Source organism: Petromyzon marinus, chromosome 38 (genome assembly GCF_048934315.1).
Source record: "Petromyzon marinus isolate PM22_M1 ecotype Great Lakes invasive population chromosome 38, UKy_Petmar_22M1.pri1.0, whole genome shotgun sequence".
NCBI classification, from domain to species: Eukaryota; Metazoa; Chordata; class Hyperoartia; order Petromyzontiformes; family Petromyzontidae; genus Petromyzon; species Petromyzon marinus.
In genome coordinates this window covers 9,680,267-9,698,666 of record NC_133704.1, presented here as the reverse complement: position 1 = coordinate 9,698,666, position 18,400 = coordinate 9,680,267, and the positions used below count along the sequence as shown (strand labels likewise).

General features: G+C 45.2%; 1 protein-coding gene across 2 annotated transcripts in view; it reads right to left on the bottom strand.

The window, feature by feature from the left end:
- Window positions 1–329: 329 nt before the first annotated feature.
- Window positions 330–18,400, bottom strand: part of LOC116950145 (calcium-binding protein 7) — a 99,179-nt gene continuing 81,108 nt past the window's right edge. For both annotated transcript variants that reach the window (XM_032967659.2, XM_032967661.2), the window contains exon 6: window positions 330–16,400. In XM_032967659.2, the coding sequence (XP_032823550.1) occupies window positions 16,273–16,400 (128 nt within the window). In that variant the 3' untranslated portion in view covers window positions 330–16,272. The remainder of the gene's footprint in view (window positions 16,401–18,400) is intronic.

Sequence of the window (18,400 nt, the reverse complement as noted above, 5' to 3'; positions counted from 1 at the left end):
TCACCGCCCGCTCCACGGCGGATGTCAATGATCCAATGACGTTCAAAAAGAGTCGGCAATGTTTGTCGGCATCACGGTCCAAATTTGCCAAGTTCAAAAGTAACTCGCCAATGACATAGCGTATCGTTCACTCCCGTGAAACCTGCTGCAGATTAAACTCGTCCGTGGAACATAGCGCCCTTGTGATTTTTTTTTCATGAGAAAATGGAATTTCCATCAGTGGCTCAAAGCAACCAGCGGAATTGAAGCCCACTCCATTTGCTCGCTTGACTAGTGCGATCGATGTATCTACTGCTAGACTGTTGTATTAGCTTCAACACGCCGTGAACGACTATGAACGTTTTCTTTATTTGTTTTTAAATGGACTCTTTAGTGGACAGATATACATGTAGACCCCCCCCCCCCCTTCATACGCGATTGCTTATTGTTAATAATGCACGTAACAAAACAAGGATATCTTTGGAAATATAACAATGTACTGTAATGCCCATAAACGAAGGTCACGATGAAACGATATAGTTATTGTACTGTACAACGTATGGTAAATACACACACAAAACACAAAAGCACCGACGTGTTACAGCAATTGCATATTCAGTTAACCACCGACACGTTATTAATATGCTCTGTCTCAGATCCCCAGAACACGAGATATGGAGATGACGCTGATTGAGCCGCTCTGTATGATTTGGTCAATGCAATTTAATGTTATAATGCACCAGGACACTATGTTCTCTCCCCCTTATTCTGGGCTTTCCAGGTCAGCGAATTCATCGTTGTGTTCAATGCCCCCCCCCCCCCCCCCCGTTACAGCGGATAGATTGTTACTTGTTAGACACGCATACAGCAGACAAGAGTGCCCAGTGGGAGGATTGCAGTTTAAGAAATGGTTTTCAAAGTTTCACGAATTGGGCCACGCTCACGAGGCCGCCCCCGATTTTATTTTGCGGCCAGATTGCTCGCGATTGGCTACACTGTTGCAAATATTGACGAGGCATTCGTTGTCATGTGGACATTTCATAATTGATCTATCGAGTGAAATGTGTGTCGTACACCCTCCGCCACCCGACTCAGCCAATTTAATAAAGTTGTCACGTGATGAACAATGACGTGCCAATTCATGACTGCTTCAGCACGTGGCCAACCACACCGATCGCACCTGCGATCAGTACGGGGCGGAGCCAGGGGGGGTGACAGGGGGTGACATTCTGCGTATAAGTGTACGACACTCGGTCTGGCGGACTCCGTGCAACTGCATCGTCAGAGCGTGTCGCCAACCGATGGCGTCTAGTTCAACAGCCTGACTCTCTAATCATTCTCGAAATTAAAATTTGTTGAATGTCACCCCGGCCTGGAATCCTAGCTCTGCCCCTGGCGATCAGTGCGGTTGGCCACATGCGGCGCTAAAGAAGTTCAACATACGTGCGTGCATACATTCAGCGATCACCAACCATCCATCAGGTGCATTCAATTGACAGTGGCTTAATTTGTGTATGCATATAAAAGAGTGGTAATCATGATAAAAAAGGTGAGGACCGGAGTGGAGAAATACCGCTCTGGACGTGAGCAGGAAGAGAGCGAGCTGGATGTGTGAATAATAACCCGAGCTCAGGTAGATTTTCATCGGTACCTTGGCTCACGTGGGCATGCATACAATGTGCATACTCTGGCGTGTTGGCACAGCGATCCGGCACACATTTAACTAGCTAGGTGCGGACGTTTCGCCGTTAAATGCAACCAGCATCATCAGGCAGTTTCAAAGCTCGTGAAAATGTCCTCCAGTTTTGCTCCTTAAATAGGAGGGGGGTGGGGTGGGGCGGCGCTGATGTCATCAATATGCACTAACATGGGAGCAGGCGGTGACAGGAAGTGATTCCAAGAGCGTAAATGTATTCACGTGAATTATGTTACGTTATCTTAACAATAAATTAAGTTCGATATGTTAATGTGACGGTATATATATATACTTACGTGGTGAAACAGATTCGTCAAAGTTAATTAGATGTATAAGATGGTTATGTTATATTCCCGCAAAACATGGGAGTTTCATTGTTTTGATAACTTTTTTTTATTTTCATCGTTTGTATGAATTTCGTTTGTTCGTTTCTCAATCCGCTTGTGCCGGTGAGGGTCGCGGTGGCAGCGTGTTGAGTAGTGGCGGTCCAGACCTCCCTTTCCCTGGCGACAGACTCCAACTCTTCCTGGGGAATTCCCAGGTTTTCCCAGGCCAGCTGAGCTACATCGTCCCGACAGCGTGTCCTGGGTCGGCCCTGGGGTCTTTGCCCCGTTTTTTGCGTGAATTTATTTTTTTAAAGGCCCAAGACTGGGTGACTTTTTCACAATTCTGGCAACTGCCTGATGATCTTCTTTGGTTCTTTTTGGTTCTTTCGGTAAAAGGTAAAAACAACGAGCCTACCTTTACCCTACCTTTTACCCTTACCCCATACAAATTACCCGATTACAGGGTAATTACTGGGGTACTACACATGAACAAGGTTTATAAAAGGTAAATGCTAGGTAGAGCGCTCTATTCATATAGAATACTTTCGATTATTCCAAATTTAACACGCTTTCTTTAAACTCACTCTGTTATTGTTGTATCCTCAAATCTTGTAACTCAATTTTAACCCACTTCCCAATGTGGTTTCGACTGCGAACTTGGTATACGTATGTCATACTGATGACAATACTATATTCTATCATTAAAAATAAAATAAAAATATTTTTAAACATTCTTTTATATATGTTATATTTCGGCTTGGGTCTAATTGTCCACGCTCAACTGACGTTGGCTGTAATTGCCCACGGTCCCCTTACGTTGTGGCAAGCTTCGGGGTCACTTCCTGGAGTCGTGGAATTCTTCCATTACGAGTACATTTGATAACAGCGTGTTTTTAAAAAAGTAAAAAAAAAATATTACTTATTAAATGGAGGCCACGGACTGTGCCACGGAGCTTTTAGCAGTAAGCAAGGCACCGTGTTTACCGGGTTAATACTTCGCGCTACCTTTACCCTACCGGGTAATTCTTCCGAGCTACCTTTACCCTACCCTTTACCTTACCCCTTGGCATGTCGACACCTTTACCTTTACCCTTTTACCCGGGAAAAAAGGTAAATTACCTTGCCGAGGCCTAATGATGATGCTGGTTGTAACTACCAGCCATGATGGTCCGTACCTAATTATTAAACGTAGTGGATTGCTCTCCAACAGACTGGTGAGCCGAAGCAGTAATATATTAGCCCCTTTGTTCATCACGTGATAGATTGTGTCGGGTGGAGGAGGGTGTACGACACAACATTTTAGTCACGGGATCTGACCCCCCCCTCCCCCCAAAAAAACTATTTTGATTCTAATATCGGTCATGAAAGCCTCCGCATAAAATGTACACAAATGTTTCTTGACACCATTCCTTGTGCATACATCAGCGATGCTTTCCAATGGGTACGCGAATTGGGAATGTCGGTAAAATTGAAATGGAGAGGTGATGGAATGAAGCCTGATTAATTTTGTTCAGGGGACACCCAGTCATTGGTTTTTGCCTTGCGACGCATGAATACATTCGGTTTCTTTCTTGAACAGGTTGCTGAACGATTGAATACATTTTTGTAAGTAGCAGATTAAATAAATAGCATGCTAAAACAGTTGGTCACTCTTTCAACGCTCAAAGTGCAACTGGCTGTGCAGCTTTGGGGACCATCGTTTGAAGAGCCATGGCACGCACACGTTCCACCCGTTAACCAATCGAACAAAGACAGCCACCACATCGCGCGCTATCAGATGCGCTTCTGCGGCCGTCTGGAATGCTCTTCCTTCCGATATTAGGAAACCACGGGAGCTATGCACGTTTAAATGCTCATCGAGATTGAAAGCTCATTTCTTTGGACCTGCTTTTTGTGTGTTAGTTCGTTGTCCCCGCCACCGCACCTCCGGTTAGCACGTTTGGCTACGTACGGTGCGAAAGAAGTTCAACACACGTGCACACATTACACAAGGGGCAATTGAGAGAGACCACATCCGTGGTCTCTCTCAAACGCTGCTCCGCACGAGTCATCGCAGGGCACGTGCGGCACGCTCTCGTTTTCATTGATCGCCAGACGCCTGCATTGTTACAAAACTGCATGTAAACGTGCAAAGCGTTGGCGACCACGGTGACAATGAAGACTGCAGCAGGCTCACAAAGAATTGGGCTTGAGAATCCCAGGTTTTGCCGCCGGAATTTTTCCTCCCGTTTACAGAACAGACATCGTACACACGGCTTAAAGAAATAGCCAACACGGAGAAATGTCTCGACATGTTCATTGGAACAAGATGATAAAGAGATTTACGGCACGCGGCTGCTGCATAACTTCAGACATGAAATTCAGTGGCTTGGATACATAATATTCATACCCAGTTAATTCTGTGAGTGGAAACCCAGGGTTTAGGAGATTAAAACATAACTCACTGTGTGCAGAGTGCACGGCTGCTCAGTCTGTCTCTCTCGGCCAGCTGTGGTGTTTCGCAGAAGATTTCACGTCCATTCAATGCTGCTAAGCTACTCTCCATCTGTGTTAAATGCGAGCTGTCACTTGATAGTGGAACAATTCGCCCCTCCCAGTGATTCCATTACTTGTAATTCTGGGCTCTGATTCAATTCAGGAATCAATTGTTTTTAACATTACAATGAATTATAGTGCCTCTAGTAGCCGCAGAGATCAAACACGCAAGAATCTGTCGACATCCATTCCAACATATGTGAGTTGATGCAGAAATCGTGAGCTTGAGAATCGGTGCCTGTCTAAGAATGTACTTGTATCGTTTCAACCCGAAATACCTCTTACCCGAAACAAACCGCATGTATGCATGACTGCACGTCTTTATGTGTATGTAACACATACATATATTATACAATTAACTGCTGGACACACTTCTGTGAGTTTTAGTCTTCTGAGCCTGATCTTACACAGCAATTCCCATGGTGAATTATATATTGGGGGAAAAAATTGACACAAGTACATTAATTACGGGCAAACTTCTCAAAGGTAAAATAGAGTTCAAGGAGCAAACATACTTAAAGATAAACAACTGAAGCAGCGCTCATTAGCGCACTTGGATTGTGTATTGTTGTTGTTGTTGTTTAAACATAGCCAAGAACGCATAGGACACTGGCACAATGGATTCCCACTTGATCATGAATAATTAATGTTGCCCAATCCGAGGTCTGTCGGGAGATGCAATATTGATGCGAACGGCTAAAAATGTTTGTTGCCTCGTTACTTTGATTTTGTTTTATCTGCCTGCCCATAAATAATACTAATAATCGTATAACGTGAGTGTAAGGTCACCACCGAAAGCCATCACTGATGCTGTTCAGCATCCGGCAGTGTCTGTTATTTGTGCATCTTCTTGAAGGACGTTTGGGCCAGTGATGTTACTGTAACGAGATACATAGATATATGTTTGATAATGAACCTGGACAATAATGGAATGAGTAAGCAAGTTTCCGGGGCTACACCCTTGACTTTTGCGTGCACGGGAGGAAAGAGATAGATTTTTTTTAAATGTAGGCTTTAATCTTTTTGCTGCTGTTTGATATTGTCGTAAATTTTTAGTGCCCCTCGTGGCTGCAGAGGTCACGTGACGTTTCACAACGCAACACGGGAACTAGAGTAGAATAATACGACTGCAATATCACCAGTTCTGACAGGCCCGATGCGATGCGCGTGTCGCGAACAACGTAAATCATGAGCTTTAATCGAGACATCGATGCACATCACGTGTCTAAATGTACAGCATATGCATAAATTATACACGCAGTATATACAAACGATGTACTGTATAAAACTATATTTTATGATGAACAAAGGAACGATACTTTTATTTTTTTTACTACATTGATAAAAACACACTTGTGAGTGAAGACAAGTCATTACGATCTACAACTGTATACAATTATCACTGATGACATTACAACGGACTTTAAATAATGAGCGGATTTTTATTGCTTTATTGCTTTTGGAGACTCGGGGCATCTCGATGCACGTTTAACATCACCGCCAACCAGCCAACATCACAGCGACTTCTTCATGAAGAACATCTTTCCCGCAGCAGCAGAACCCCCCACCCCAAGAACTTGATAATTCTGCCCCAGACTATACCGCCAGTGCGCGCGTTGACATCGTGGGGGGAGCGGTGGCGCAGCGGTTAGCGCGCTGCTCTCACGGCCACCCAGCCACCGGCGACGATTTATTTCGAGCCGGTGCCTGGGTCGATTCGGCCTCAAATGAGTCGCCGGTGCGGTGCGTGCGCGTAAAACGTCGGGGAGACAAAAATGCGGGCGATTCCGTGGTTGTGCGGTAGGCGTTGGCCAACTCTAAAAGCCACGCGCGTGCCGTTCCTCCGCCGCTCGAGCACTTGCCACAACACTCTGTTAAGAGGCCATAAGGCGGGTGGGGGTCTTTGTACGTTTGGCCATGTCACCAGTGGCCCAACGTTTGTTATTCGTGTTGTCTCTCGGTGTTCAACGAGGTTTCAACTCGGCCAACTCAAGACCGGTCGCTCTTGGTTTAGTCTCAAATCACAGTTGCGGCAGACAAGGTGTCAAACCGTTGGGGCTTTGGTCTCCAGCACACAATCGGTGTTGCTGTGCTAGTAACGAATTGGCGCGTTCTGTTTACGTGACAAATCTTACTAATTGGCTGTGTTTGGTGGTGGTGGATTTAATGGCACATTTACGCGATCTAAACCGCCCCCCCCCCAAAAAAACCCCTGGATTATGGGTATTGGCCGCGAAAGCCTACGTGTTAAAAAAGATGCCAACCTGTCAGCTGAGTGCTAAAAAATAATGAACCACCATTTATTTCATAATTAATTGCCAATTCGCTTCGCTCACAAACAGGACAAAGACCCCCCGCATAGCCTTTAGCAGACCGTTGGGGCAAGTGCTGTTAGCGAGAAGCGCCTATGAAGGCCGGCACGGCACACGGACGGGGTGGGTGGCCTACACACCGCACTCGGTTACCCATTTGAGGCCGAGTCAACCTAGGGTAGGCCCGGGACCGGTTCAAATAATCGTCTTTGGTGTTAGTGGCCGCGAGCGGGAATCGAACTCGGACACACACGCACACAGAGATACGTAACAATATATTAGCCTCGCGACGCAAAGCAGAACAACAAACGTAATAACCTCCCGAAACGGGGTTTTTTTTTGTCAGAAATCTTTCTAAAAGAACAGCAAACATCCGGTTGGATTGTTTGTTCAAAGAAAGACCCTTGATATGAAAATTCCATTCTAAAACAATGCAAACGTGTCTCATCGTAGCACTGATGTATATTTATGTACTTGAAATAAAAGTGTGATCAGGTGTATATTTCCATTTTAATCATCGCTATTGCACGGCAACCGTTCAGTATCGCAAAGAGTTGTGGCAGAGTCGCCTGTCTGCGATCATGTGGCGGGAAACCTGGTCGCTCGCCGTTATTGTGTCATCATCATCATCATCGTCGTCGTTGTCACATGGAATCTATTTAACTCAATGTTTTAGTTAAAAAAAAAGAATGCAGTGAAACTCACGCTTGACATTTCATTCGGGAGAAGTTGCACCGAAACGGACGTTTAAACGGTGCGATGCAAAGCCGAGCTCTTCTCAAGACGCCTCTCGAGAACTTGCGTTAATCTCGAGTTGTAATTTCTCCCCGAACGTTTCTCAACACACGAAAGTAAAATTCGTCTTGCCCCCAATTTGATGCAAGAATTGCGGATGTGAGCGTAGCCACCACCACCACCACCACCTGATTTTAACAATTTCCACAGCTAGAGACGATTTCTAAAGTGGAAGTGCATCGACAGTGAATGACAATTATACTAACAAAAGAAAATGGGCATTACTCCTTATTACTGTATTAGTACCAGTGCCCGATTATCCTCGTAGCAAAAGTAGCTACATATGTAGTAGCTACGGGCCCCGCACTTTCAAGGACCCCACGCTAAATGCTTTCAAGCTATCAATTCCGGTTCAGTGATTCTGCACTTGCTCTATTACTATAGTACTATACTGCCTTCAGCTTTTAGGAACGACTGGGTGTTTAAGGTTGGCGATTTGTCGTATTATCTGGCTGTATAGCAAATGAAAAAATACAATTACTTTAGTATGCATGTTAAAAAAATTGTGTTTTAATATTGATGCGTTTTTTTTTTAATTTAGGGCAACTTTAATACATATGCTACAGGCCCCGCACGAGCTTAATCCGGCACTGATTAGTACCAATAGATAGTGAGGTGGTACGGGCACCTGCTAAGGATGCCCCCGCCTCCCCCCGATAGACTGTCCCTGGAACTCTACCGGGCAGTAGCAACGTCCCACTGTGTAGAGTAGTGTATCGTGTAATAATGTAGTGGAAAGTGTAGTGTAATAGTATAGAGTAATGTAGTGCTGGAGTCCGTCGCCAGGGGAAGGGAGGTCTGGACTGGCACTACTCAACACGCTGCCGCCGCGAACCCTCTACAGGACAAGCGGATTGAGAAACGAACGAACGAACGAACGTAGGAGGATATCGAAAGTATTTTTTACAAAAATAACTTTAAAAAATACATACTGAAGTTATTGCTAACAAACTATGATTGCCTTTTGACTCTACGAGCGAAACTGTCTCTAACATTGCTCCAAACCTGACAGTTCACGGTGTCATCTATTCTGTTCGTTGTTTTTCAAACTTAATTTGTGTCAAAGTATGAACATCAAGAATAGGTTTTACCCTTTCTTGCATTAAAACAGGTGTTAAGATGTTCAAACACCAAATGGATACCTTTTGCAAGGAATCAAGTCTGCATTAACCACACGTATTTGTGGTGAACATGCAAACAAAACATGATCTGATAATTATAATATATGCATTGTCTTTGAAACTGATTGGCCTACACCAGAGACGTACAGCCTTATTATGGCCTAGTCTCACTACCAGTGTCAGACCAGAGAACGCCAAAATCTGAACAGTACAAGGGCAATGCACGTATCAGAGGATGTATAGCTCGGGCTGAGCAGCTATATAATGGGAGCTCTTTGCCATTTGTATCAGTTTATTAAATTAAAAACAATGTAAAATTATCTCCATGCAACACTGGATTTGGGGATCTCTAGCTCTTAGGTCAAATAGACCACCACACTGGAAAATATATCAACTGACTATTCCACAGTTTTAAGAATGCACTTGCAAGCAATTGCAAGTGCATTTGGGTGAAATACATTTCCTCTAACCTATGAGCGGCGTATAATGTGTAAAGTGGGCAATAAATGTAATATTTACCATGAGTATCAATGTTTTGCGAAATTATCCTCGGCCATGAGTCCATTTGTAAGAGGGAAAACGACTCACTCCAAATGGTGTTCAGCGTAGAACACAGCACTGATCTGGTAAATGTGGAGTCTCGTTACTTCTCATGAAATATGCGTTTGATCGTTTATGCAACTTGAAAAACTGGGAAATAAAACAGTTGTAAAAGACTGATACTAATCGAGAGACATTTGTCCCAATGTAAGTAAACTGGAACTGATTTATCCAAATACACAGGGGCCTTACGTTTCACAGAGGCATAAGTAAGTAACACAAGGGCTCACCAGGTCCTTTCTGGAAAAAAAGAGCGCCATTTCACAAACTACTGCATCAAATCATGCGCGCGATTCCGTGTGTACATTTGGCCACACCAGAGGATGTCACTTCACGGAGGGACGCGTGACTTTGTTACGACGTTAAACTTATCAGCAAATGTTGCGAGATTAAAATGGCACCTTGAAGTTACACCTTTTGAGTTGCCCACAGAGTACACGCCTCACTGCACCATACAGTGGCCGCTCATGGATCTCCAGGTTGAGGGGGCTAAACATTTCAAATTATGTTTTCCCAATCTCAGGCGATGAGGCATGCCCGATTGGTGCATTGATAATTGGCACGTGGAGGCAGCGTGCGATTAATTGGTGGATGATTCATTGATGATTGACCAATTCTGGGTTCCTACAAGACAATTTCACGTGGACGCTGCATGGGCTGCATGTGCCCACATTGTGGAGGACACACTGATGGAGACACCACTGTCACGCCACACCTGTGACTCAACAGGTGGAAGTCTATGGGTCTCTACGTAAGTCCATGAATTCGTCTCTTTGCGCGTATGTGGGTCCCCATGCTGAGAATGCCCTGGCGAAGCCAGTGTCATGACATTACAGTTTCCAAATTGACTCCACCTGCGCGCGTTACCTGAGATTGGAAGATCCGTGGGTAATTTTTTTTAGCCTTCTCAACCTGGAGCCGGGAACGAGCTGAGGTACTGTGAGAGACTGTCAAGATGGGTCTGATCACTGGCCAAGATGCTGGGCAGCAAAGTGTGAGTCCGTGAGCAATCAGAGCGTGCCATTATAGCGCCTCCACCTATATCTATGTGGTCGGTGCAATTGCAAGGTATGTAAATATTTCCATCCGTATTTAAATACGTATCCCCACACGCAATTGATGAATCTGAATGAGAGTTTCTTACAATTCAAATAAAAGTATGGGCAGACATTATGAAGGATTACAAAAGTCTTAAAGGGAGAAAGGCCCAATCCCACCTCCCCCCAACTTTCAAATGAGGCCATGAGCGAATGTTACTGGGATGTAATGTATGTTGAACTTCTTTTGCACCGTACGCATAGTTCAAATGGGTCGTCCTGAAGACAAATCCGAGTTGAACTGATGAAGAAAATCCCACAAAGTAAACGTGACAGATAACACTGTGTAATAGCATTTTTGGGGAATTCGAATAGGTACCACTTTATGGAACGTTAACAGTCAACGGCCTACGGAGAGGTCGGCCCCACCATAGGCATGCGGAGTTTACACCCTCTGAGTAGAACCAACAATGGATATGGGTAATTGCCTCCTACATTTGAGTGGGTAAACCTAAGCGTGACTTCGTGAGATTTTGCCCTCCACAGTCGTATGGGTAAAAATCACTGGCAGAGCGAGCTGTTGGCCAGCCCCCGTGGGCTGGCGTCTCTCACAGGGGGTTGTCTCAACATCATTGTTCGTGACACGATATCCATTGCCACGATATGAAAACTGAACACGATATGAGTTTCCGATACACGTGTAAAAAAAATAGCGTTCAGTTTTATTGTATAGTTTTTACGATGCTTTTTTAGTTGTACTTCCGGTGGATATGTCGATTACTTGAACGTTCTTAAAATGTAGGTCACTCAACATCATCATCCTGCCGTGGGTATTTTAAACGTTGCGACTTTGCAGCCTGTCAAGCTGCTCGTGTGCATGCTGTCAGTTGCACGTAAATCATTAAGCCATTGAGTGAACTATGAAACTACGCGGTCACGTCACTGCCATTCAATCATATACTCCAGAAAACATTTGTCAAATCACTAATTTAACGGGTTATAGCTATTCCGTTTGTAAAAAAAAACATTATAATTGTGCTTTCGTTATTTCAGAAGAAAAATTGTTAGGCGATAAAATCTGCCAAAAAAATAACGATAATCACTACTTTAACGATATTTAGAAGAAACAGACGGACGACACGGTTAGCACGAACCCTAAATCACGTGATACAGCGTAGTCGTTTGCAGTGGTTAAGCATTGCCCCGTCACGGGAAAACCCGAAGCTGTTCCCACGTGGACGCTCGCTTACTGCGTCAGCGTCTGAATACAACAGCACCCAAACCCCAGGGCCTTGCGCCAAACATTCAAAACTCCTGACGCCACTCGCTCACAATTTGGCCTTCATACCACCGTCAACATCCTGAATGCTGCCAATCTCGTTCGAGGTGTTGCGAGGCAGGATTGCGACAGGTTAGCTAACACGTGCCGAGGAAATGCCAGACGTTGTACGTGAAGCTTTAGGGTCGTGATGTGGCCAGGAATGGAGAGATTCTGCACGGCGCATTTTGAGTGATTAACTCCCCGCGTACAGCGTGGCTACTCCGGATTTCTTCCCACGTGCCCAATTTTTTTTTTTGAACAAAATTGGTCGAAACTTCGCAACCTGAAAAGCCACGAGGCTTTACTCGATTGAAGGGCGTCATCATACACCGACCAAACCACGGCAGGGTTGTCTCCCCCTTTTCAGTTTCTGTGAAACTGAATCGGTCCGTGCTCTCTATCTTCGCGCGTCGGTGTTTTTGTTTCGACTCGAGCGGAGGAGCCGCCGCTGCCCTGCATGCGGGGCCCGTGCCCCTCGCTGCACCGTTGAATTGTGTTGGCGAGGCTTCTTAAACACGTGAGACCAGGTATGAGCCGCGATGGTCTAAAACACACGCGGAACAGTTACGCAGATCCACGTGTCGAGTCAACAGTGTGCGAAAAGACTGAATGAGATCATGATTGAATGTATACGTAATTTAATGTAGTCGTGAATTATAAATGGTTAATTTAAACATATTCATGGGGGGAAAAGTGAGCATTATGTGCATATAATTATGAATGCCCGCAAAAAAGTTATCCCCCCCCCCCCAAGTATAATGCTAGCCTCGCTATTGTACACATCGCTAAAGTCTTAACTGGAGTATAACAATCGTAATATTGGAAACACAGAATGCATATCCGATCGTCGTGTCGGGAATGTCACGAGAGGGTCAACAGCTGTTGTAACCACCGAGAAGTGTCCATCGCTCTGTCACGACAGGTCCACGGGAATACACACACAGCACGCGTCTCTACGTCGTCGTCATTAGCAGGAGGAACACACACACACACACGTGTTATTGCACTGAGCGCACACACACGCGCATATAAATATATATAAACACGTACCATAGCGTCGACTAAAGAGATCTGTCCTGGAAACGTGGAGACAAATTAGGACACGTTTTTTTTTGACAATGGCTGCTGTGATTTATGTACACGTACTGCGTATATACTGTGAAGGGTTAACTTAGAACAAACATGCACAAGTAGGAGACGTTGCTGATACATACTTATTACGTGGTGCAATTGACTGTTTTAAGCCCTTTTTTGTACGTGTACCCCGAAGCACAAAATGTATATACATCACGCAGTATATATGTACATGTATTTACACTATACACTAGAGTATAGGGTAATACATGCACATTGTATGGATATATTCCACACACCGTGTTTTCAAAGCTCAGAAACAGTATGTATAATTTACAAAGCATGAATTCTCTGTCTATATATTTTGCAAAGCCTACAAAGTTCATCTTTGAGTGAGCGCACAGTGCGATGTATTACTTATTTGCACTGTTTTTTTATCTTTAAAACATTTTTTAACCCTACATCATTATGAAGTCAGGCAGCTATTAAAATAAAATGTTTATTGCATGGATTTTTTTTGTTTAAGTCAATATGATACAATATATACAGGTGCAGGCAACCTGATTAATAATAATGGTCACGTTAAGTTATAGTGCAATCCTAGGCTACAACTCAACTTAAACACAGAGCTTTTCTAATAAATGTGAGACCATCGAGTTAACACATTCCTGCTGATGCTTTGTGACAATGCCTCCCCCCAGAAAAAAAACCCCATGGACAGCAGTTCACGTGAATGTCATTCCAGGGAAATCGCCATCTCTTTAAAGAGTTATGTAATAAAATGTGTGTGTGTGTCTTTAAAAAAGAATCTATTCATATCATCCAAACATTTCATAGTTTTTATTTTATTTTCTACGCGTTGTAAGTTTTCTGTTTGACCGATCCAAGGGGGGATCTCCCAGTGGAATGAATCGAACAAAAGAACGTTGAATTTTGTTCCGGAGAAAGAACAAAACGCAATATTGCTCTTGGTATACTGAGAAACAAATTGTTGTGGTCTCTTTTTTTTTGTTCGAACTAATTGATTGACGTTACATTTTTTCCATTAAAATAAAACCTTTCCAAGTGCGTTTGCTTGTTTTTTTCACGCATAATCTGTCATTGACAGCTTCACTCGCTTTATTTCACAAACTAGGTCAACGTTTTTTTTGGATTCTTCAACGTTTCAGCAACCCGATAAACACCGCTAATGGTTTCTGCCCACCCCCCCCCCCCCAAAAAAAACAATTGGGATAATATTACATCGTAACAAATCAAAAATATAACAGGTGACGCTTATTATTTTCTACAAAATATTGTGCAACATCTCTTTTTTTTAGTTTGCAAACCATTTTTTTCGTCATATCGTTTTCCAAAGGGGCATGCGACAAAGACCTTGACGGGGTGGCAGGTTTCTTTTACGCGCGAAAACATCGTCGGGAATTTCAGAGACGTTACTCTTTGGTTATTTCGGTGAAGTCTCGTAGGCATAAAACAAAATCGATTAAATCACGACGTTTCGGGCACAACACAAGTGCCCGTCATCATGTGGAAACAACCACAGCAATAAACAAATTTCTGAAGTGCCCACGTCGTGATTTAATTTATTTTGTTTTATACCCACGTGACTTTACCGAAAGAACCAAAGAGTATGTATGAGATCCCTGCAGTCACGAAAACTTAAAATCTAGATTCAGAGGCGTTACTTCTTCAACTGGGATCAAGGCAAAGTAACTCTAATTAGCATCACGTATGAAGTGGAGAAACTTGTAATTTACGGTATTTATGCGTACATCTGTTTAACAATCTCTGGGTTGCATCAACGAGTATTTCATAAAAGTGGCAAAATGTACTGCGTGTTATTACTCCTTCACGTGTGTTATTAACACACGTCATTTATATATATTTTTTATAAACTACATTTCTACGCTTAGTTATTACGCCGGTGAGATTCATTTAGATTTCAGCGGCATAACAGCCGAGAAAAATAACATCAATTTATTGTTGTTGTGCTGTTCTACAAATGCGGGATCTGTATGAGGTCTGACTGGACTGCCTTTCGTCAACCAAATTGTGAAGCAACCAACACGGCACTTCTCGCGCGCCAGCTTGGCCTCCTGCAAGTTTAGAGACGCACAGAGTCGGCGGCTGGAAGGGTACTTGATCAAGCCGATGCAAACAGGGCGATGACAGGCGGCTGGGACAAGTCAAATCGCCCGCGTGAGCGAGACCGTCGGTGGGCCACCCGCTGATTGGGCCCACGTTGTTTCGGTTAAGCGGTCAGTGGACGCGGCCCCCCGTCCCTCCCGTCCCTCCCGAGCCGAATCCAAAGGCCTCAGTCGTCAGCAGCATCAGCAACAACAACAAAGCTCTGCTGATTTTTTTTTTCTAACGCACGCGCTGTTGGATGCGATAAGGCGCGGTCAACTGCTGTAGTTGGTCGACGTGAAATGCGGGCAGCTTTTATAGAAATATACACTTGCGTCTCCAAAGAGACGGGTTTGGTTGAGCAATCATAATTCATTTAATGAGCATAACTCACGATCGTTAAGAAAAATATAAAAAAACAAAAACAGAAAATGACGCTGACGCTGAATCCTCTGCGTTGTTTTTTTTGCGGAGCTGTCCTATTGCAGGTTGTTCTTTGCCATAAGGAGCAAATAGCGTTGGTCGCAGCGAACCGCCAGCAAATGCCGCTGTCCGTGGAGCAGAAATGACTTGCATGGCTGAACGCCTCTCACTCTCTCTGGCCCTGAAATGAAGACCTCGTAGCTTCGAAGCAATGGTGGCCCGGGAATCCGGTGGGCTGCATGCACTTAGTGCAGTGTGCACATGCAGTCAACGCAGTGCACTGCCGGACAAAGGTCGCACACAACTGCATTCGCAACCCTCGCCGTGTGAAGTGCCTAGTCGCTCTTATATACAAACATTGCATACTCCCTTAGGTAAGTAACACATCCAATCCACACGTGTTCGTCTTCTTTTTTTTTTGTTTTCTTTTCCCGGTGTATTAAAGTGTGCAATTTCCACGCAACCGCAGTCCTTGGCGTCAGCAGTTGTGTCAGCAGATAAACACGGCTGTGCGACGCCGCTGCCCGTCTTGTTTATAGTGGACAAAACCACTGTGGAACACAAGACAGTGATCCCGCCTGCTCTTGGGCAATGAGAGCTGTTAGCGTGAGATATTCCACGCCACCAAAAGGCAGCCAACCTTCCTTGCTCGGAGCACACGCAAAAAAAAACAGAGTCCAATGAAGGTTAAGTATGCCACAACGGTGCCTTTCGCCAAGAGCATGTTTTTTTGTTTTGTTATAAATCGAAAAATAAATACTTTACCCAATCATACACATTTAGGAAAGCTAAGGTGACGTTGCACTGGTCCCGCTGATGACGCCTCCCTCGGCTTGAATTTCTCGGCGGGCCTCTTGAGACAGAGAGAATCCGACAGATGCCGCTCCACGTGGTTTCCTCCGACCCCCCACGGAGAGCCAGGGTTCTCACTGCATGCCGCTGCGCAGGATCTGATTGGCGGCAATGAGCATGACGCTGATGATGAACGCCACGGCGAACGCGCAGATGAGACTCTTGCGTACGCACGTTTGCCTGTTCCGCCTGCCCGGGTAAACTGCAACAGAAAGAGACATTTTTAACGTCAGAAAAAGACGCCCACAGCGGGCACACTCTGCGTCAACCCCACCTTTGGCTGGCGGGCACGCACAGAATTCATATTACAATTGGATGGCGGGCGGAGGAGTGGAGTGTCGGTAAAAGGTGCAACGGCGTGCGGGTGTGTTCATGTGATCGCGTCCCTTCGCCAAACGAGTCTGTAGGAATTGCGTTCAGTCGTTGCGGCACGGACGGGACTGAATTTTGTGCAAATAGCGGCGTGAACACCGCTGGGTTGCCATTGGCTTGTGAGCGGACGGGAGGTAGTTTAGTCCGCGTCCCTTGCTCCAGACACATACAGGACCGGCACATGGCTCACAGCTTAGAGCCACGTGGAGCACTGAGTGGGTGCGAGTGAATACGAGTGCTGTGTCTGTGGTCGTGTAGCGTAACGGTCAGTGCACCCCGTTAACTAAACTATTCGAAACTATTTTTATTTGACCAGGTGAGGCCCACTGAGCTGTATACTGTAGCTCTTGTTCAGAAACGACCTGGCCACAAATGACAAACGAAGTGGCTTGTCACGTGGAAATTAATAGCACGCAAATGTTCTAAACGCGTGCCGATGCAAAGCGGACGCTGAAGTACTCCGTTTGGCTCTGACAACACGGCAATCAGCTACAACCACTGAGGGTAAGTCAGAAAATCGAAACCAATGAAGTGAAGGGAGTGAAGCCACTCATCCTTTCTTGCGCCGGACTTCACACAACCAGTGGACTTGTTAGCTGGACGTACAGCACACGGACCAAACAGACCCACATTGCTTATAATCCGTGTGGATGACCAGCTTATTATTGAGCTACCGAATGGAATCGCACCCTTCAACAAGTTGGAGGTTGGCGAACGTGAAATCCGAAGCGCCTCGTGCTCACTCCGCGTTCAGCCGCCAAATCAATTTCGATGAACTGGGTCACCACGCGTGCCCCCGGTCATGGAAAACACCCGATGATGATAATCCTTCACGAGGATACGAAGTGCGGAAAACATTGTTTTCCTGCTAACAACGAGGGGTCTCAACAACCCGTGAAGAGGTCAGCATCCGCAAGGGGAAAGATATTTTGGACGTGCTGACATCGTCCATGTGAGGTCCGTGACACCGCGAGAGGAGACCCCCCCTCCACCCCCCATCGTGGTCAAAGTCGATCGCTTAAGTGCGTTCCCAGAGGACCTTTTTTAAAATAAAGTAAAGCCGTTACCAGAACCACACGTGTGCTGCTGCTTTTTTGTGGCCCTAACAGGGCTCTTAGAAAGTTGCGGTGGAGCTAGAACGCAATGTACAGGGCTTCCATCATTTACTCTTTTTGCTTTGCCAGGTAAGGCCCCACTGAGCTACGTAGCTCTCTTTCAGAGGCGACCTGGCCACCGCAAATGACGGCTCCAACGAAGTGGGCTCATCGCGTGGAAATTTAGAGCAGCCAAATAATCTAAACGCGTGATGTCGATTCTAAATGTGGAGGGGAAAACCGGAGGACCCGGAGGAAAAATTCACGTGACCACGGGGGGAGAGAGACTTGCACACACTCCAAATATATAGCAGCAGGCGTCAGGGTTGGGATCGAACCCACGACCTCCTGTACACCAGGCGAAGTAGTTAACATCTCCGAGCCACCGTGATGATGATGAAAGAGACACGCAAACTCCAAATATACAGCAGGTGTAAGGGTTGGGATTGAACCCACGACCTTCTGTACACCAGGCGAGGTAGTTAACATCTCCTAGCCACCGTGGCGCTGGAATACGATAAAAGCTGACATTAAATGAAAGCGGGCTCTTGGAAGTGTGCGTGTCTTTGGCCGTATATGGTGTTATAGCATCAAAGGGGGCATGTTTAAGGTGTTTTGGATCGCTAATTGTGATCCATAAAGAATATTCTGCCCCCAAAACAACGATTCTGCCCTGTCAATTCGCCCGCTTCTTGGGCCCACCATCTTTCATTTCAACTTAAAACCCGCGGTCAAT